At 45.5% G+C, this 21,303-nt stretch overlaps 1 protein-coding gene across 2 annotated transcripts in view; it reads right to left on the bottom strand.

Moving 5' to 3' along the window:
* LOC307257481 (protein jagged-1b-like) overlaps positions 1–17,616 on the bottom strand; it is a 30,189-nt gene extending 12,573 nt beyond the window's left edge. The window contains exons 1-11 of one of the 2 annotated variants that reach the window (XM_080036732.1): positions 17,275–17,616; positions 16,680–16,985; positions 9,256–9,307; positions 6,045–6,302; positions 5,471–5,531; positions 3,133–3,263; positions 2,914–3,033; positions 1,232–1,345; positions 1,021–1,134; positions 780–893; positions 257–303 (exon numbers count right to left, since the gene is read on the bottom strand). In XM_080036732.1, the coding sequence (XP_079892858.1) occupies positions 257–303; positions 780–893; positions 1,021–1,134; positions 1,232–1,345; positions 2,914–3,033; positions 3,133–3,263; positions 5,471–5,531; positions 6,045–6,302; positions 9,256–9,307; positions 16,680–16,985; positions 17,275–17,334 (1,377 nt within the window). In that variant the 5' untranslated portion in view covers positions 17,335–17,616. The other variant, XM_080036731.1, reaches the window with a different exon arrangement.
* Positions 17,617–21,303: the final 3,687 nt, after the last annotated feature.

Below are 21,303 nucleotides of genomic sequence, written 5' to 3'. Positions count from 1 at the left end.
CCCCTCCCTTTAGAAACCCCGCTGAACCCACTGCCCTCAGATTTGATTTCAGAGAGGAATTCCACAATAATTCCGACTGTCGGTTTTTTCGAGAGGGAGAGAACAGTTTACAGCAGCCATTTATACAACCACCGTAAAATGTCTTGGGCTTCTGACAATAGACGCACAATTAAACAAACAAACAAGCTGGCAAACAAGAGCAGCGATTACCAAGATAAAGCTAGATGAGTTATTTTCCCCCAAACCCAACACGTACCTTGCAAGTTCCCCCATTCTGGCACTGGTCCTTGCAGTCGTCTATATCTGTGCGGAAAAACAAATGCGAGGATTAATTCTGAACAGCTTGACTAAATAGTCCGTCTTTGAAAACAAAGTCTGTGCTTTATGTTTCCCATGCAAGAGGGGGGGGGGGGGGGGGGCAGAGAGAGAGCGCTCTGCAAGGAGTTGGTTAACTGCGGCTGCAGAATCAGCGGGTTATTGAGCAATCCTGTCTACTGCCAAGTGAAACTAGTCCTGGGATTGTTTTGAGCCACTTCTAAATCACCGCAGCCTTTGGCCACACACGGGGCTAATAATGATACAGCAGATTCATTTACACTGCAGGAAAAAGGCTGCACTTGCCCAGCTGTTTGCTTCACACCTCAATAATATTTAAATATATATTTATATAATATGTTTGCTCTAAAGTGAATTAACTGAAAAAAAGGAATACAGAGAAAGGCAGGAGCTGGAAAGGTGCCCTGCTCCACAGCTGTAGCAGACAGCCCTTTCGTACTCACTGATGTCGCAGTTTGGCCCCGTCCAACCAGGGATACACTCGCAGAAGTATCCGCCAATGAGGTTGCGGCACGAGTTGGCATTGACACAAGGCTTGCTGTCGCATTCGTTTGCATCTAGAGAGCGGAGAGAGAGAACGGGAGTTAGTGGCATTGGCATGTGCGGGTGACAGGCCACGGTGAAGTGGTGGAAAGTAAAAAAAAAAAAAAATAGGTGGAGGGGGGAAGGGGACGGTGTGCTCACCTATCAGACACGTTTTCCCCGTCCACTGTGAAGGACAGTGGCACCTGTAGCCGTTGACCAGGTCCTGGCAGGTGCCGCGGTGATTGCAGGGGTTAGGAGAGCAGTCGTCAATATCTAAAGTAGACGAAGAAGAAGATATGTCAGGAAGTCTGGTTACAGTGCATGGTGATTTCATGTGAGGGTGCTTGGCTCGTGATGGGATTAGGCTTACTGATAGTGCAGGAGGGCCCACTCCAGCCCGGCGCACACTGACATTCGTAGCCTTGACTGGTTTCCGAGCAGCTCCCGCCATTAGAGCAGGGATTGGACAGACAGGCATGTTCCGCTAGAAGAAGAAAGAAAGAAATCTTTGAATACAGGTCACACGTGCGTGTCATTTTAAAAGCCTCCACACCTTGGATACCCCTTTGTCCAATTTAGGAACTTAGTTTGTGATAAAACCCAGTGTTGGAAGATCTTTAACATTTTAGGCTGCCAGGACAATGTTCCACTGTGACATGCTGCTATTTGGAGTGGTGCTGCAAACAAAATGTCAAGATTCAAGATTTACTTTATTGTCATTTCAGAGCTCTACTTGCATACAAAAATTAAACGAAATGCTGTTTCTCACCAGCGCCAAAAAGACAGTAATTGTGTTCTATATGTAATGACAATAAAACGTTCTATCCATCTATCTATCCATCCATCCATCATGTGGCCCATTATTCACAAGAAAGAAAATCAGATGCAAAAATTCCTCTTTGCATCCGACCTCACTCCTCTGCTTCGTGACCTCTGTCAGCAGAACACACCCAGGGGTCGCCTCCTTTCCTCACCCATCGCCACCCACCCCCCCCACCCTCCTCCTTTTCTTCCTCTGTCCTGAAAGCCCGCTCAAAATCCCCTCCAACCCAGTCTCACTCTCATTACCCGGCCGGCAGACCACACCACCAGGAAATCATCTTTCATGCTAAGTTGACCTGACCAACGCACCGTGACTTCCCACTGACTCCCCGCCATTCTTCTTCTGAATGGCGGCACAAGATGAGAGAGTGGCGGGAGAGAGAGAGAGCAAAAGGGAGAGAAAGAGTGTGAGGGGGGGATTCTGCCCTGGAGTTCCTCCTTTATGGACGAGTTCAGGATGAGTGCGTCCCAAGTGAATCAAAAATTAATGATTCACTTGGAGAATGGCTAGGCGCTTTGGAGGCGATTGGGTGGACGGCTGTTGGGGAGAGCAGAGGATGCGGCGCTGCTACAATAGCACTAGCGTCTCCCCTACGGTCCGGGGACCTCCTGTTAGGAAGGGCACGGTTTCCCTGACATCCCTGCAGTTAAGCTGTCAGCACGCCGCGAGGCTCAGATTTAATGAGGAAAAAAACGAAAAAGAAAGCCCCATCATCTCCATGGTAAGTGTTGGCAGCAGCTGAACCTTAGCACCACACCCATCCGTCTAGAAGGGCCCCGAGAGGCGAAGGGACGACCCAAGATCAAGGATTACCTGACTTGGGGGCCACTCAAAGCTGGAGTGGAAACAGATTATTGCCGAGTTACCACCTCCTCTGATTACAAACTCAGGGCCCCTCTGACCTTTTTGTCTGTACGCTCCGCAAGCACAGAGTTTGAAGCCCCACGAGATTTCAATTTTGTGTTTTTAATTCTAAGATCATCATAAAAATTATTCAATTTATTTATTTAAAAAATTGAAGAAAAAAAAGGAAATTCTGGGAACCTTGGCCCTGCTGCTTTGCTACATTATGTTTGCGTTTGCCAACAATTTTTTGAAAATAACATTAACATTAAAACAAACAAATGTTTTGACAGGATGAGCTGTATTTATGATGAGTCAACTGAACTTTATCTGTAAAAGCCCTTTCATGTTGGCTAGCAATAATTTAGCAGGAGAAAGACACTGACCTCTCTCACAGTTGGCACCGGAGTAGCCCTCAGCGCAGGTACACTGGTACTTGTCGGGTCCCGTGTTGATGCATGTCCCTGCGTTCAGGCATGGCTGGTGGGTGCCACAGTAGTTCAGATCTGGGGAAGGAGCGTTTCACACAGGGTTTAGTTTGTTTTGACACAACATGAGGGCCGCTCCCACAGTGACAGCAACCGAAATAAGAGAAGGGAATTAACCTTTGTCGCAAAGATGGCCGCCCCAGTTGGTGTCGCACAGGCACTGCCAGGGCTCCACACAGGTGCCATGTACGCAGCCGGGGTGGGGGATGCATTTGTCACAGTACTGACCCTGCCAGCCATAAAGACACCTGCAAGACACACAAGAGAGCCATGCCATAAGCCTCACAAATGGGACATAGATACAGAACACAGAACACACCCCAAACACTCACGCCACAGCAACACATGCACAACATTTAGGCAAAGTCAAATAATCCCTGTGGCATCTGAAAATGCTAATATCTTAATCTTGTTTATTCCAAATTCCTTCACAAGCAACACAGCGATAATCTGAATTTAATGAACTACACATTAGCATACATGGCCCTCCACAAAATGAAACAAACAAAAGAGGCAGTATTCTTGCCCTCACAACTGGCCTGTGTCTTAAAATACCACAAATGAATCTTAAGTAGCAGGCTGTTTATGCAACAGCTTTTTAACAATACTTGGGGACGGGGACACAGAGGAGTATTTAGCATGTTACCAAACAGAAAAAAACAAACAAATAAAAAAAACACTAAATTACAGTTCCAATGGGACCTTTAGCACGGCTAACATTAGCATGCGGCCAGACGCCTCCTTTAACAACACTGTGCCTGTGGCTTGGCAGTGGCGACAGCCTTGCAGAGTGGAGTGTTCAGCCCTCTTCTGGGCTGGTGCTCATCCTGGTTCCCATGAGTCAGGAGTCAGCTCTTCTGCTGCCCCAAGGCCGAGGAGGAGAGGAGGAGAGGAGGGGGGCAGCGCTAGCTGACCACTGAAACATCCAGGTCTATAATTACACTGATAGCACTGCCCTCCTTCTTCCTGGGCTCCATAATTAAGACAGCAATCCAGCCTGACTGATAAGTCCGCTCTTTTAAAAGGTGGCGATACAGTTGCTGCTGTGGAGCCTAGAGACAGGAAACACAGTGTCCCTCTGGGGCAGCGGCGCGCTGATTACCCCCGAGAAACGGACGGGACTGTAAAAATAAACGCGGTGGTTAAGTAAACCTCGGTCTGTGATTAAAGAGGCTATTCTTAAAGTGTTCTAATCCTCTCAATGTGAAGCGGAGCTGGATTCCCCCAGCAGGATCCCAAATCGTTTTGTTATTACGCAGGCAAATTACTGGGGAATGTGACATTGAATTGTGCGCTGTGCTGATGCACATAAAGATTTTAAACCTCAACAGAAAGACAGACGTCAGTTCATGTCTTTCAAAGCAGACCTACACTGTGGCAATCTCAGTGTAGAGGTGGACTGTTATTACTCCATTAGTAACAATGGAAACTGAGGGAGTCCTACAGTTGGTGACGAGGAGGCTGCCCTAGCCTGCAGCCAATGTTGCTATGCTGTTGTTTAACACTCTGCTCAATGATGGGAAACCTAGTAACTACAATAGTGGCAGGGCTTGCTGTGAGAGAATTTGTTTGGCAGCGTACATGTAAAACAAGTTCAACCCAGAGCTTTAAACATAGCCACACCTGTGCGGAGACTAAAGTGATTCTTGTTCTGCCAGTGGCCACACAAGCACTCACAAGAAAGAAGAAACCTGATGATGTCAAAGGCTTGGGAAAAATCAACAAAGCTGCGCCAGAAAAAATTAACAAACCTGATAGTCCCTGTGCTTGATATATGGCCAAATCAGACAACTAATAAAGCAACTAATGCGTGAGATGTGGGAAGAGTCGGGCAGAACATGCAGGGGGGGAGGGCTTGTTTTCTCCAGGATGAGGAGGAGATGCAAGTGTTAGTGTGCACACAATGCCCCGGCTCTGATATCCATCTACGCCTGGGCTTTTCCTCTGGCTGTGTGCATAAACAGCATTAGGAAGCCATTAGCTACACAAACAATACACTTTAACGCTCATCCGAACGTAACACATGATTTGACTGATAACGCTTGCCTCATTAGAGGGAAACACATAGGCTACGATTCCAACAAGGAAAGTCCAAGCAGTTGGGCTTCTCCTTTTTTTCCCCCTCAGACTGGCAGCGCCGGTCCAAAGCACCCCAGGGTGATTTACAAGCAGCTTCAGCCTGCATCTCTGCTGTAGCCCAGAGGACTGATAGTCTCTTGGCCAGGAAAGCCCAGGCACGCACAAGGGAAGGATCCATGCCATGGCAGAGCTGGTGCTTGGACAGGATCCCTACATATCTCAATAGTCAACGCCACATGCTCCTGGCACAAGCCTCCATAAATAAGTAAAGGCACTTGAACAAACCGTGTCAGACATTTTCACATAGTAAAAAACGCAATAAAAAAATCATTGATAACAGACCTATAAATCATTCTGAGCAGCCTCAGTCACTTACTTGCATCCTCCTGGCTCCTTACACGATCCATGTTCAGTGCTGCAGCCTTGTCGACATATAGCTAGAAGAGGATAAAGAAGAAGAAAAGTCACTGCCTGGCAACTAGATTCAAACTTAGCTCCATTTTAATTATGGCTGTAAATGATATAATTACTAGCCTCTATGACATTACAGCCTGCGAGAATCAACACTGCTGTCAACAAACAATCTAGCCAGCTCCGTCATACAAAACAGTAAAATATTTTATAAGAAATTGACAACTGCCCAGGCAGATTTCCTGGGGATAAAAAGTTTATTCCTGGTCTAACAGGCAATGAAATGCTTTATTTGGGGGGGAAAAAGGAGGAATCCTTCAGCATCCAGCAAGAGTCCAAAAACAAAGCCCTCCATTCAATGCAAACAGACAGCGTATCAGCATGAATCACAAATTACAGTCTGGCTGCTAGCTTTAGAAGAGCCATTCATAGTCATAAAATACTAATCCGACTGTCTCGAGCTGTTGCCTTGCTCAGTATTTCCAGTTTTAAGTGATGTCACCCATCACCATTTCGCTGCCATTTTCGGCAGGGCTTACCAGTGTTGCAGTCGGGTCCGGACCAGCCTTCCAGACAGGTCTTGTTTCCGTTGTAATCGCACGTGTAATGGCCGAAGAACTCGTCCCTGGGCCGACAGAACTTGTTGCAGCCGAAGCCGTAGTAGTGCTCGTCGCAGCTGACCCGGATCTGGTATTCAAACTGGGCCACGGGGCCGTTGTGAGTCAGCTTCTGCCAATGCGGGCTGGGATTGATCATGCCCGAGTGAGATGCTTTCTCTATCAACTTCCCATCTGCACCTAAAAACACAAAACATCAATTTGATTAACTTTGACTGCAGAAATTCTTGCTGAGTGGAAAGCCGTGGAGAGATTAGCGGAATGCAGCATTGAACATTACGCAAATGGGAGTTCAGCAATGTTCACCGCGATCATATAGTGAAAACCCACGATTGCCCCAAAAAACGCTGACACAAATTGTAGAAGATCTCTTAGATAGCACAGATTATATGTAATTAAAGCAAATGTGTGTGTATGTGTGTGTGTGTGTGTGTGTGTGTGTGTGTGTGTGTGTGTGTGTGTGTGTGTGTGCCGGAGAGGAAGGAAAAGTAGAAGGAGGAAATGGGAAGAAAAAAAGGAAAAGGCTGCCTGTAATGAGCACTCTTAACTGCTTTTTTTCTCACGCTCCCTCGCCAACTCTCCCCCGCTTGGTTAGTGACTCTCAGGTTTACAGCTTGAGGATATTACTGGTCTCAGATGCTGTACCCTCTGCATCTGCTCAGGCGAGGACAGAACCGCAGCCGCCATAAATGACAGCGCGGGGACACCGATGCCACAGTCACTGCTGGGAAGCCTGCCAGTGTACCATCAGCACTTTTCTCCGGGCTGCGCTTTTCCACATACATTCTTTTACTTACAGCGGTAAAAAAAAAAAAAGAGTTGACTCAAGAGTCTTGAGTCAACTCTTTTCTCACACACTAACAAGTCTCTATCTAGAAAATGGCCTCTCTTACTTAATGAAGTGTGCAATACTCTGAAAGCTGAAAAACAACAACAACAACAACACAGACTTAGACCCAGAAACTGACTTATTTTCTTATCAACAGTGAAGGGGTCACGGCTCTGTCAAACGGGCAAGGTCTGACCTGGGAGCCAAGGGCTGCGATGGGCGTCACACGCCGAGCAAACACACTCAAACTGAGCAAACACGCTCAGCCCTTTCAACAGACGCTACACTGACTGTACGCACGCATCCCACGGCCCTGCGCATTGGCACCGCTCATTCACTCGCACACACCAACCGCTCGCTACCCGATATCTAAATCTTCCACCTGGGAGAGAATGAAAAATGTGTCACAGCTGTTATTTACTGCATTCACATGAGCAGAGGTGGCTGACCGCCGGGTGAATCGCTCCTCTGTGTAGTATGATGCAACGCAATGCAGTGTGGGGGATGGCCCGCTGTCATTTATTTACTGTGCTGTGGTGTGTATAAGGGAAGGGGTGGGGGGAGTGGGGGTTAACTGAAATCACAGTGGCCGGTAACTTTTCGCATGGGACTGGAAGCCAGAGCTCAAATGTGTGGCATTTCTCTACCGACTGCTGGCCTGCAGTGTCAGGAGTAGCACATCCTTACTACCTGCTGCCTGGGTCGACATAACATAAATCACACCAGCTTTATAAAGCTCAGAAAGCTCCAGCATCGAACTCATTTTACAGAGAGAAAATAGAAAGTGTTGAAGTGTAGAAAAAAAGAAAAGAAAAAAAGGGAATTCTTTTCTCAAACACTGGATATAGATTGGTAAAAAGGTGCTCTAGATTAGTGATGATAATGAGGATATTGTTTGCAAATTTCAAGTATAAAACTTAAAATCAAACTTTTAATTTGTATAAATATTTAAAAAATCGGTTGGGATCGTCACAACATATGAAGCTATCATAGCTGTGAGCTGGCCCGGCGGAGCTCAGAGGGGCTTAACCAGCATTGACTGTGTACATTCAGGGGGCTTTTCACACCAATGCCCTAATAGCTCTCTGGGGAGCGGCAAATACAGCAGAAAAGACCGAAACCTTGTTGACCTCGAAAAGACCCGAATAAGCAAGCATGGGATAAGCGCCCACCTCACCCCCACCCCACCTTTCCTTCAGCTGGAATCACCATGCGGTCGCCAATCCGACTCCCAACCAACCAGTGAGGATCGAAGCAGAGTTAACGGCATAAACCCAACCTGGCAACCAGGATTTCGATTCAACGTGTCAACACAGTTAGTGTTCATGCCACGTTCATGGGAAGAAGAACACCCACAGTCATTGGACGATGCTCTGAGACGTGTCCCACTGCACACGCTCTGAAGCCCATCTGTGCCTAACAGGTAACTTAGACTTGGCTCAAAGAACTTGCACACACACATCCCAACCAACGTTGTGAATAGGGTTGGGCCAAGGGGGGATGTAGTCATCCATTGGCGATGGTTACAGCCATCACCGATGGATCAGTGACCATTGTCATATTGTGATTTAAAAAGGTGCCCCTCTGGTCCATGAACTGCCAGATCAGGTCAAATTTCCATTCAGAGTTATTATTATTCCAATCTCGTGTCTAAATGATGGCACTAGAAAGTGTGCATTTACCGTAATGCTCGCAATATGGGTGCACTTTAAATACAGGAGCGGCTGCTTTATAAACTATGGTTTGACCGAGCGATGACATGTCCATCACAATTTTTCACATTGGACATCGTCAATGTCCACTGTGGAACATGTCGCCCAACCCTAATTGTGACGGTGGGCTGGTGGCAGCGCTGGGCGTCTGGATGAACTCCTGTGTTTCACGGCTCAGTGACAGTGAGACAGTGTGACCCCCGACCCTGGCTGGCAGCACCTGCCATCCGTCATCGGCCAAATGAAAACATTTCCATGGGGGGCAGGGTGGCCCCCCCTGTGCTCCTCCCCTGCTCTACCTCGCCACACTTCCTTCTCTCTGTCTGCACTCCCCCCTCCCTCCTTTAACCCCGTCCCTGCTCTCCCGCCTTACAGGCACCTGTCAACACACTTTCTTAACACAGCCACGCACGCGCACACACGCAGAGTGGACCCTGTTGGGGCGAGGGCAGGGAGTTCAGGAAGAATAAACTTCCTTTTTGACCTTGAACAACGACGACTCCTCCCAGAGGTTTGCTGAGAGTGAGGGAGGAAGGAGAGAGAGGGGAAAGGCAGAGATGGAGATGCCAGATGACGAGGACAAAATACTCACCGCTGGTTTCGTTGCTGAGGTCCAAGGCTTCCACTATCAAAGTGTAGGACCGCTGCGGAAAGACAAGACGGGAGATAAGAAAAGGAAACGTTAGTCGTGAAGGGGATCATCATGCAATCTCTGTGTCATAAATCAAAACTATAAACATTGACTGATTAAGCTATGAATGTGAACCACAGAACAGTCTCTTGTTTGTTAGTAACCATGCAAACGTCCCGCTCATGTTTTGCCTCCACTGTTTAACACATTAAAAGGTGCACTATGTAACTTTGGGAGTGTCAAAGAAGTGACATTTCCAATGTATATTCTCATAACTGAATAAGCAAACTTTCCTCGTAGGAAAATTGGATCCCTTGAACACAGTTTGAGGTAAGAAAGCTACCTGAAAAGTTTACTCTTACGTTTGGTTCAAGGTGCCTTGGTATAATGCACCTTTAATAATGACAAAAATATAGAGCTGCAACGATTAATCGACAAATCGATTATTAAAATAATCGCCAACTATTTTGATAATCGATTAATCGTTTCAAGTCATTTTTTAATAAAAAATTCCAAATTCTCTGATTTCAGCTTCTCAAATGTGAATATTTCCTGGTTTCTTTAATCCTAATATGACAGGAAATTGAAATATCTTTGTGTTTTGGACATAAAAATACATTTGAGGAAGTCAACATGGGCTTTGGAAAATTGATCAAAATTTTTCACCATTTTCTGACATTTTACGGGCCAAAACACTAATCGATTAATCGAGAAAATAATCTACAGGTTAATCGATTATCAAAATAATCGTTAGTTGCAGCCCTATAATAATTCCAAATCCACAACTTTCAGATTTTCCCAGGATCTTGAGCCAGCTCACAGCAATGCTCAACACAGTGGCTACTGTTGGTTAACTTATAACAATGGTCCCGTTTATCTGATTAACAGGGGATAAGCTTGTGGTGGTGCAGAAACTCTGCATGGTTAGGATGGACAGGCATGTGGGCATTGGTCTAGTCGAGCTGGTCACCCACCCAGCAGGAGGGTGTCTGATGCACCACGAACCAGCCGGATAGAGCTGGCAGACACCGGATGGAGTACTGAACAGAATTCATCTCAGCTACAGTAACCTGCTCCCTTTAAAACAATATGTTTCTCTTAAATAAAATGTGGGGAAAGAAGTCTTTGGACAATTTTATAATGTTATGAGAAAGCACACAGTCATTTCTGTTGTGCAATGCATACGGTATTTTCAACTGTATGCTCATTTGCAAACCTCTAGTGCCATATGCTATGAATAGGCTGTGGACAATTCCAGAATGAATGCTGAAGGACATGCTTTTTAGACAAAATCCAAATACAGGATGAAAAATAAATAGGGAAAAAAAGAAGCCTATGGGATGGTTTCTGTGGTAGAAAAAAAGAATTGCGTGGAAGGAGAGACCCGAGAGGGACTGAATGAGTGCAACACTCTGGAGGGCCTGTCTTGATTTCAGTGCTCCCAAAAACGCTTTTGTCCGATTCGGGGTCGGTAGCGCTCACACCGATATCGGCTTACACATTCACACTGCCCTGTGCCACGGTCATGAGGGAGCGAACAATGTGTCAGCGAGGGAGCGCGACACACTCGGAGAGAAAGTATGCGATTGTGAGGAAGCGTAATCCACTTATAGTGTCCGAGCATCCACTAGAAACAGCTACTTGTTATATTCACAGGTCTACTTGCCTGGCCCCCATAGCAGTGCCGCTCGGAGGCATTTTTAGAAATTCTGAGATGCCACTGTGGCCCTCTTTTCCCTGAGATGACTTCATGGTAAACAAGCCCTCTTGAAGGAAAGCCCCTGTTGCCTTCCCACACAAAGAAAGGGGTGATGATGACTCACTCACTCCTCAAGCTTTTTTTGTTGTTTTTTCTCCAAGGCTTCACCTTGTTTTGTCACACATTCAACTTTCCATTTTCTTCCCAGGAAACATTCGTCTCATCTTGTGCCAGTATGTAACTGCAATCAGGGCGGCCACTGTTTGAAATGCAGTTTTCATCAGAAGCAACACGGGCGTTACAGTATATCCTGACTCACAATTGGCTATAATCACTTTACACAGAACCCTGAGTGAGTGAGTCAAGTGTAATCCGATACCTAAATCACGTAGCAATATTTCCCAACATGCTTCTACTTATATTAACACAGAGAACAAGACTCCTCTTGATACTTTACAAGCATAAAGCAGCATAATAATGACATAACGTCAAGTGTTCAATCCTCTGTTGAAAAAGAGCTTTTACTTTTAAGTCAACTTCCCATTTGGAGGGTACTATTCCCAGCCTGCACTTGAATGCATCATTGTAGTATCTGCACTTTTGAAAAAAAATTTGGGGGTTTGTGCAAATCTTTTTTTAGAGGGCCAGGCAGCCACAACAAATCGCACACATATATGACAAAGTGCAGTATACTTAGTGATCTCATCCTAAATAAAAAAGGGAAATGCAACATCACTGATTACACATCAAGTGAGTATTATGTGTTGCACTGAATTTTATTATAGGTCACAAGTCAATCATTGCAACATGAAATTGACGCGGATGTGACTAACATGAGAAGCATCAAGACATAGGGTGAGAAAAAAATTGGCCCGGCTTAGAAAAAAAACCACAGTTAAGTCACCCTTCAATGAACTCTAAAAACAATCTGAGCATTTTGTGAACAGCTCATTATCAGCTTACACCCAGTTACATTAGGAGCCACAATAGATGCCTGCCAAATGAAAACATCAACAAGACAGTTTCACCTGCAACCAACACAGCCAAACTTCCCATTGTCTCTGGGACTGACGTGGGGGGATGGAAAAAAAAAATCATTAAATTGCATTCCTCTTAAGGCAATGCTGCAAGAACACAACACACCCATAACTCGCACGATTTGGACTTGCCTCAACACGGAGGCTATAGCTGTGCTGTGATCATCACCACCACCACCACAGACCAATCACGCTTTCACGCTACATAAACATGATTATAGGCCAACAACATAGCAACACAGTGGCCTCGGATAATAGTGTTTACTATTCACCTACTTGTCTGACAGTTGTAGTTTCATTGGGTTCACTTCGTCCAGTAAAACTACAGCTGAAGATTCAAAGGCTATTGTCTTATCCAACAATAACGTCATAGCGGCTCGATCTAACAAAAGTAGCCATTGCGATTATTTGGATGTTTAGTTCCAGAGCAAATATCTGCTTCCAAAAATTGAGATACTGCCTAACCCCTCCTCCCCCCTTCACTAACACCCCATAACTCCACAGCGGTTATCAGCTTGGAACCGTCTGCCACTGCCAGGTTCATTTTTCCCAGGCTCCCAGCTGACTCACAACTTCTCTTTGAACTACAGAGTGCACACACACACAAACACTTACACAGACAGACACACAAACACACTTCCAAACTCAATAAGTGCGTCCATATGTCTTCTTATCTTTTCTGGCCGAGCATACACTGTCCAACAGACAAGCAACATGAACGATAAAGATCCTTCCAGTTCGAATCACAATGACTTGCCAAAGAACACTACTGAATCCTCTCAGAAGGGGAATTTTCCCAATACACATTACACACACACACACACACACACACGTGCAGGCCTCTCATCCTGCTCTCGACTGAAAATGGAGCCGTTAGATCTGATGCACTATTACAAATAAAAAGAGTCTCACGGAATGAACAGGCAAAAAACAAAAGTCCAAACAAAGGCAAGGCCCGACAGATTAGATTGGTCTGGGTCTGGGCCTACACTTTGCACAGAGGAAATGTCAACAAGGCCGGTCAAAGGGATGTTTACCTTCTGTATCAGTTTTCTTGACTCAATCGCTTCAATGGTATCAAACCGAGATCTAACCAAATGATTGGGAAGTGCTAAGTAACACACCCTGTTTGCCATAACAGCTAGGCCCGATCATGAAAAGACAACTCTGATAATAACTTAGCTGCACCAGGAAGGAAGGAATCCATTGTTTGCCAAGAGATTATCATCGCTTTGGAGAAAGACTGTTGTGCAATCAACAGTTTATTAAATATATGCTGTAAAAAAAAAAAGAAGAGAAAAAGACAGGTCAGCCCGGGGATGCGACAGAACCTCACCCCGAAGAAAGGAATCTTGCATCGTGCCAACTAAAACAAGACACACGGCAAACAGATCTTGTTACTCTCGCTAAGGCAAACAAGATTAAAAACATGAACCCGGGAACTGGGAATGAAATTCACATCAAGCATTTAAACTAAACAATCAGCCAGTCATCCGTCCTCTCAGAGGGCCACTGACCATTAAGGGGAAACAGACTTGGCACCGGTGATCTAAATTAAACATATTTTACTTATGCATGTCACACCACCACCATAAAGCACGAAACAACTCTGAAGTAGCGAAGCCATTACATAACGTCAAAACGACAGGGAGAGAGGTAGGGAGGGGGAAAAAAAAAGAAAAGAAAGAACACATTTCTTTTCCCTCTTTCACTTGAGTAATTTGCACTTAACTGCCACATCAGAGCAGCCTATATAAAACAAACATGTCATTACTCCCACACTACAGCTGCAGGCAAGCGCTTACCCCTCCAGGGCTATTGTACTTCTGCGACTCAACTGATCCCAGCTTCTTCTCAGACGGCAACGATTTGTTGACAACATGTCCCATGTCTGAGAGAGGACACGCCAGCGTCGCATTAGGAACAATAATGCTTTTAAAATATGGTCATAATTAGGATCAGATTTGAGCTGAATCAGGGCGCCAGATGAGGCACGGCTGGAGACAAAAGATTAGGTAAGAGGGGAACTAGATTGCAAGCGAGCAGATAAGTGCTATTAAAAGCTCAATCTGACTTGTAATACATCACCCCCCCCAACCCCTGCAAAAGAAAAGGGGTCTCCTCTTCCCTTGTATAGGTGTAACATGGGGGTAAATATGCTGAGCTCGCCTGAGAGCAACCCCTCATCACTGCTGAGTCTACTACAACTGCTTCCTGTTGCTTGCCCTGCGCTGGCAATACAGCTGCACTGCCTCTATTATGCTCTGTAATCCTCACTGTAGTCACCGAGAACAAACCATTGTCCCCGCTTGATACTCTGCGAGGGCCCTCACTTCTCTGTGGAAAAAGCACCAAGCTGACATCCACGCAGGGGGGCTCTAAAAAAAAAAAAAACCCAACGGCACACTCATGTCAAAGATGTCAGGACCGACAGCAATTCAGGGACACCCCGCTTTGCTCTCTCTCTCGCCCCTACCTGACCGGAGCACATGTGTGTAGCCTCATTAAGTGCAGCAGTTATACTGTGGGTGGCAAGGTTAAAGCGATGAAATGCCTGGGGTCCAACCGAGCGTGACTTAAACAAAGCCCCCTCGGCCCGGACAAGAGGCCAACTTCATGCAGCTCACAGGAGAAGAGGATGAAGGGGTTGGGGTGGGGGGGGGGGACTCCGTGAACTCAGAGTACCCAACAACCCAATAGCACCACCACCGCTGCCATCTGTCCACAACAGCCAATCAACTGATGAAAAGGACAAAGAGTGATATCATACCTAACCTGATGATTGTTAATGTGCACTGAAGTAAAGCACTTGAAGTGAAGGATGGGGGGGGGGGGGGGGGGTCTAACGAGTCCGCTCTGTTCTCTCACAAATCTCAGCCCTGGGTGTTCCACAATTTATCCTACAATGGAGGAGTGGTATTAATTAGATTTACAGTCTTAATGTGAGATTTCTTAATAGATGCATTGACTACCCAGTAATAACACTCTATACGTTTCAATGGCAATACACCACTAAGTTTTGGTGTTTCCATGCATCCTCTTCCCCTAATGACAAGAGCATCCTCAATTAAGGTCTACGACATGAGGCCATTTTTTCCAAATACGTTTTTTATCAAAATGTCAAAGAAATGAGTAAAGCTAACATAGTTTCCCCAACTTGAAACATCACCAGCTTTAATTTCAATGCAAATGTGCCCTTTTTTCTGAGTAGGAAGAATGATTTTCAATCGGTAAAATGAAACCAATCTGGCTCTGAGCGTTCATGCCAACTTAGTGCTGCTGTAGCATGAACATAAACAGAAACTTTTGTCTTCAAAAAAAAATAAGGTGTGAGGCGCCAGTTCCTAAGTGGAAACCAAATAAAAAAATACAGAGCATATCAAATTGCCTGCGGCCCTGCAGTGAACATTGTACTTACTGGCCATTGGATCACAAGGAAAAACACAGACTTGAATGATCCGTTCTAGCCAGCAGGTACCTCACAGAAAAAACCTACAACGTGACAGGAAATCACACATGATCTTCCAGTTCTTTCACTCATTCGAGGCTGTTTGAGGCCACCGCTGAGCACAATGCTTGGAATTACAACAAGAACTTCCATCAGGATCGAGGTAAAAATAGCCTTGATGTAATTGGACACACGCATACCAGCGGACTGTGCCTTTCACCCATCAGGCACAGTGGAGGAGTTTGCGGGCCAGGCTGTGGGGCCAGTCAGTCTGTGTGCACAGTCCTACTTTTTTTTCTCTCCCTCTCTCCCTTTCTCCCTCTGTCTCTCTCTCTCTTCACTACATCCAAATGTTCTCCAGCATGGCAAATCATCTCTCTCTCGCCCGAGCTACAACACTCCCACAGGCCTGTCAGGCCCATTTATTTACTCTGTGAAGAAGAGCTGACACTTGAGGAAACCAGAAAGTGGGTTTTCACCCTGGAGTTACTGTACTGTGCAACATGAGCAGCTGCCAGGGGGGCAGACGAGGGGGAAAGCTGTGAGAACTAGCTCACCCAACTTTTCATATCAACTGTTTTGCTCCTTGAACAGAGCCAGAGGAGGGGAGAAACATTTATGGGGGAACTTTTTTTAAGAATGCATTGCCAAAAAAAAAAAAAAAAAAGTTGTTTTACAACCCACTGAAAGAAAACAATACAGTTTATGAAAGGAGGAGAATAGATATTTTTTCTTGATATATAACCATCTTCAAAGATTTTTTTTTAATTGTTTTTTTTTCTTATTATGTGGGTCATAATTTACCCAGTGTATAATTAAGCCCATATGCTGTGAACACTGGTTTTATGATGATCTGATGCAGAGTTCAAAGTTTTAACAGCCTAACACTATTTAAGGTGGAAGAAAAATACCTGCACCTGGTTAATTGGCGCAGATAATGGGGAGACCAGGGGGGTCCCTCCTGAAAAGGGGAGCTATAACTACCCCAAAGAGAAGCTCCTTCTTTGTTTGTTGTGCTTTCTATCCACTTTTAGGGGGAGTGAGAATGACAGACAGACAGACAGACAGTAATTGCACAGAATTGCCTTGGAAACAGACATTTCTCCCCCTTTTTTCTTTGGGAGAAGAAGCGCGTCGGGAAAGGGAAAGGACACGAAGTTTTTTGTTTTTTTTTCTCTGTAATTCAAAGTCTCCAACTCACCGGCCAGGCAAAACTGAAGGGCAAAACTATCCTGGATTTGTCATTCCTGACCGAGCTCTTGAAATAAAAGGTATTCCCTCCGAGGACAGGCGTAGATCCCATTCCGAAGCTGCAGGGCCCTGCAGCAGAAACCCTCGACTGGTATTCCTTCAGGCAAACTTTAAAAAACGTATCGCACTCGTCCCGTGTGCATTTTCTATCCGCCGTGTTCCGCGTGCCATCACAACACATGCCGTTCAGCAGCTCTCCGTTAACATTGTGCATCGATAAGATTTGCAACTCGAATTGTCCCGATCCCTCTGACACCTGTTGGGAGACAGAACAGTGAATGCAATGGAAAACTTTGACCTCATTACGTGACAAATAGAAAACAAACAAAAAAGTTGTAGCACTAACGTTTAGCCGTTGGTCGACCTACATTTGTTTGCACTTGCGGGCAGGCTAACTGGACTGCACTTTTGCATGAGGCATGCAAAGTTAGCATGGCCGTGCACGCAAAAGGCGACACACAAGCCACCAAAGTAGATCCAAACAAGCCGAACTGAGTGACCCTGTCCCGCTGCTTATCCCCCTTCCTCAACTAAAGAACACATACCTTCGCGAGAAAGCAGAGCAAGAAGAAGGCAGCAAAGACTGAGCCCCGTCTCAAAATCATGCCTCCGGACTGCTGTTGTCACTCGTTTGTACTAGTCGTCTGGCCGACACACGGCACCAGAGCTCGCCTCTGGTTTAAACATGCACGAGTAGGGAACAACACTTTGGTCAGCGGAGCACAGGTTCCCGATTCATAGAGGACCTCTCCCTTGATATGTCCCTCAAACTCTCTCCGAGCTTCTCGTCTTCCTTCGTTTATCCGACGGATTCCGCTTTTGTTGTTGAATAAAAAGTTAACACAGTGGCCATGCGGCAGCCGAGCCCACTGCTGACTGACTTACTGAGTGTCTGACTGCTGGCCCGAGCTGGAGCTTGCTGCACAAGTTCAACAGAGAGGGAGTGTCTGCGGAGCCCCGAGCTTCCATATTCATGAGCGGAGAGGCCAGTGACCACGCCCACTCTCTCACTTTATGAGGATAATCATACACTCAAGATTGCTAGGGAAAGACTATTTGGCAGTGTTGTGGTGTGCTAGAAGCAAACTATGACCTGTTGCAGTCATAGTGATAACCACAAGTCCATCTACACCACAAACCTAAACATAAATGAATTATGTTTTCAGACAAGCATCAATTTACAGCTTTCAATTGCTCTAAAATTCACCCTTATCGCCCTGCATCAGCTGCATTAGCTGCATACCACACTGGCCACTGTAATTCTTACCTCATCAAGATTTATGTCGGCCTAAAAGGTGGGTAGAACGAGTTTGGACGGTTATACCTTCCTCCTCATGTCTAACACAATAAATCATCTGGACTGCAAAATGAACCCCACCAAGGCCAGTTGCAGAGTCAAGGGATTTTTGTTAAATGCACGGTATGTTAGACATCTTACTCCCGGTGCAATGTAAAACCTTGGATGAAGAGCATTGGATTCCATGTTAGAAAATGCTAAGTATCTGCAGATTTTCAGCACATTTTTTCAGTTCCAACAACGTTTAGATAAACTCTGATGAAAAGCTATTGACACCTAGGCTTTAGTGTTATCAGGAGTGCACACAACAGTGCCCCAGAGTGGCAGACCTGCCGGTTTAATGCCTGCCTGAGGAATGTGACACATTTTAAAGGACTTGCAATCTACGGCTCTTCCAGACAATCAACCTCTAGTTTGTAGCCAAACATAATGCAAGGATAGAAATCAGTGTGACCAGGGTTATTATAGCTGAAAAATGTTCATTTCATTGACAGTGCCAGGCGGGCAGATTGCTGAAAGATATTATTATTATTTTAATGACTATTATTTCCCCTGTATCCTTTTTTGGTGTCAAGGGGCAGCTGGGGCCATGTGTACCTCTGCGAGAAGGTAATCTGTGAACTGGATCAGTTACCCCCCCCCCACACACACACACACACACACACACACACACGAACACACAGACAATATGAGAGGATGGGAACCCCCCTCTGCCCCTGTGGTTAGTGATTTGTGTGGACCAATTACACAGGTCATTCAATGGGTCACAATCAAGGAACCACAGTTGGGAACCTGGGGCATTGCAGAGAGAGCTGCATATCAATCAGTAACCATGCAATGTTTCACCATCACATTTTATCGCTGTATATGAGGGAGTCACACGTCTGTCCTGTATACCTTTGCACATGCTAAGACATATTTAGCATTTCTTCTCACAATTTCTTTGTGTGAGAAACTGTACCGATTAACCAAGACCACCTAGTTAATTTTTGTTTTTCACTGAAGCAGCAATAGCTTACCTTATCTTTAGACCAGAAGCCTCATTGACACAAAGATGTGCACGGTAGCCCCTGCAGGGAAACCCCAAATGTCCTTGAGTAGCCTATTTGTCTGTAAAAATAGTAGTAGTAGTGTTCGGGTAAAATGTATGTAGGGAAGCTCCTAAGTGTTATTTCCACCATCTTAAATCACTACCGTCAATATTCAAGTGTCAAGTTTCCTGTGGTTGAACTTCAAGATGAAAGGTACGGGCTTCCTCCCTGCCCGCCTCTGCCGCTGGGCTGATAAACATCTCAGGTTACGGGCCTCATTCAAATGCTCTCTCAGGGTAATAAGGGTTAATTGGAGAAGCTTTTAACCCTAGATTTTTTTCCCGACAATACGTGAAAGCCAAAATTGAGTCTAGAAATCGCCGATTGGTTTGAGGGGGATGGGGATGTGAGGGGAACCGTCTGCCGTGCATGCCCTTCTGACCTGCCCATAGGTGATGCTTGTGTTGTGGGGAGATGAGAGCGGTGGGGGAAAGTATGGGAGGTTGTCTGCAACGTCAATGAAAGAAAGAAAAAAAAGACCACGAGACATATAATCATGTTGAATCCATCTATTAGTCAGCAAGACAGATGTTCTGTCGACAGCGTGCTTGTGTCGGAGAGAAAATGTCTGACTGAACCATGAGTAACCATCACCTGCATCAGCCAAAAATAGTGTATTTTCCAACTCAGGTACAGTCAAATTAATACATGTTAAAAAAAGTGACATTTAAATAAATAAATAGATGTCCTATGTTTGTAATTCTGGGAAAACTACATTTAGCAAAAAGGACAAGCCGGGGAAGGATGGCCCCTTGCTTTATCCAACTCTTCCACTTGACTGCCAGTTTGTACGTCTCATCGTAACAACTGATTGGTATCTAAGCAGTGTGGTTCACCGTTGCCTATATGAGCATGGTCCGTAGTCGTCATGGAGCTACAGACAGGGTATCTCCTCTGAGGCTATGGTGCTAATCTCCTGCAGCCTTAATGTGATTATGGTAATGATCACACAAATGACCCCTGGGCTTTGGGGGGATCCGTGGTTCACACATCCACACACACACAGCACAGTGGAGGCTGGCTACACAGGGTGCTGTGACTCTACTGGCCCTGTGCATTGCGAGACCACCAGACTGAGCCAGTCCCGGTGGCCTGCCCCCCTGTTCTTCTGTCCTCGCGTGGGGCTCGGAAGAGTAGAGTGAATGACCAAATAAATTCCAGCCAGGGGCAACAAAAGAGCTGAACAGCCATGAGAGAGATGGATATCTTTTGTTGTCCGACACTCAATGCCGTATTCCAATCCAATTACCTCAGCCTTTTGCAACCCCTCCTATCGCAGTGCTGCGTGGCATTGAAGCCGGCCTGAATTCAGACTCAGAACCCCAGAACAAGAATGTGGTGGATTAGGTGCTTAGTGAGCATTCCCCTCCCCCTATACCTACCTTTACAAAAAAAAATCTGCGCTGCACTCTCTCCTAAAAAGATTAACAACTACCAGCCAGCCCTCTCTTTAAATTTGATCATTTAGTTTAATGGCATTACCGTCCGGCTCCCAAAGACAGAGAACACAGTCATTCCACTTGCATTCTTAAATTGCCAAAAAAAGACAAAGAAAAAAGTGTATGTATGCTTCAAACAGAACTTCTATTGTGGACAGACAGCATTGAGAAACCAGCAAAAGCGCCGTGTGACAGAGTAAAGGCAGATTTACTCATCAGGGTGTGGTAGACATGACATATACCGTAAGTCAGCCGTCACACCCCTTAAGAAATCTACCTACATGTCAGAGCAAAGGGGGGTGCTTGACATCACTTGAGGTGTGATCCGATCGTTGATAGTGAAGACATTCTGAAAGAGTTTTAAATCCCACCTGCACTCAACAATGTGTTTTGCTTATCGTTGCTTCATCTGGTTGTTTGACCTTCACTGTGCAGAATGATTTATGTACAGATGCCCTTTGACACTAGAATGTAGATGTATCTGTTGAAGGGAGAACGTTTGTGAGTGTGACTAGTTTGGAAGCAAATAGTGGCCCAACTTGCATCATCAATCACCTATGCGGAAATCTGAAACCTCAAGTACACTTTTTCTGAGAATGGGAGACATCTCATGTCAGGGGCAGATGTTTTTGGAACACTTTTGACCTTTTTGTACATATTGCTGGTGATACTTTTGTATGATTACTAGGATTTAAATGCAAAACTTTTACTTGTATTGGAGTATTTCTTTTTACAATGTATTGATAC

This window comes from Ammodytes marinus, assembly GCF_949987685.1.
Source record: "Ammodytes marinus genome assembly, chromosome: 11".
In the NCBI taxonomy this organism is placed as follows: Eukaryota; Metazoa; Chordata; class Actinopteri; order Uranoscopiformes; family Ammodytidae; genus Ammodytes; species Ammodytes marinus.
Note: the sequence above shows the minus strand (reverse complement) of the source record. Positions and strands in the feature narration are given on the sequence as shown.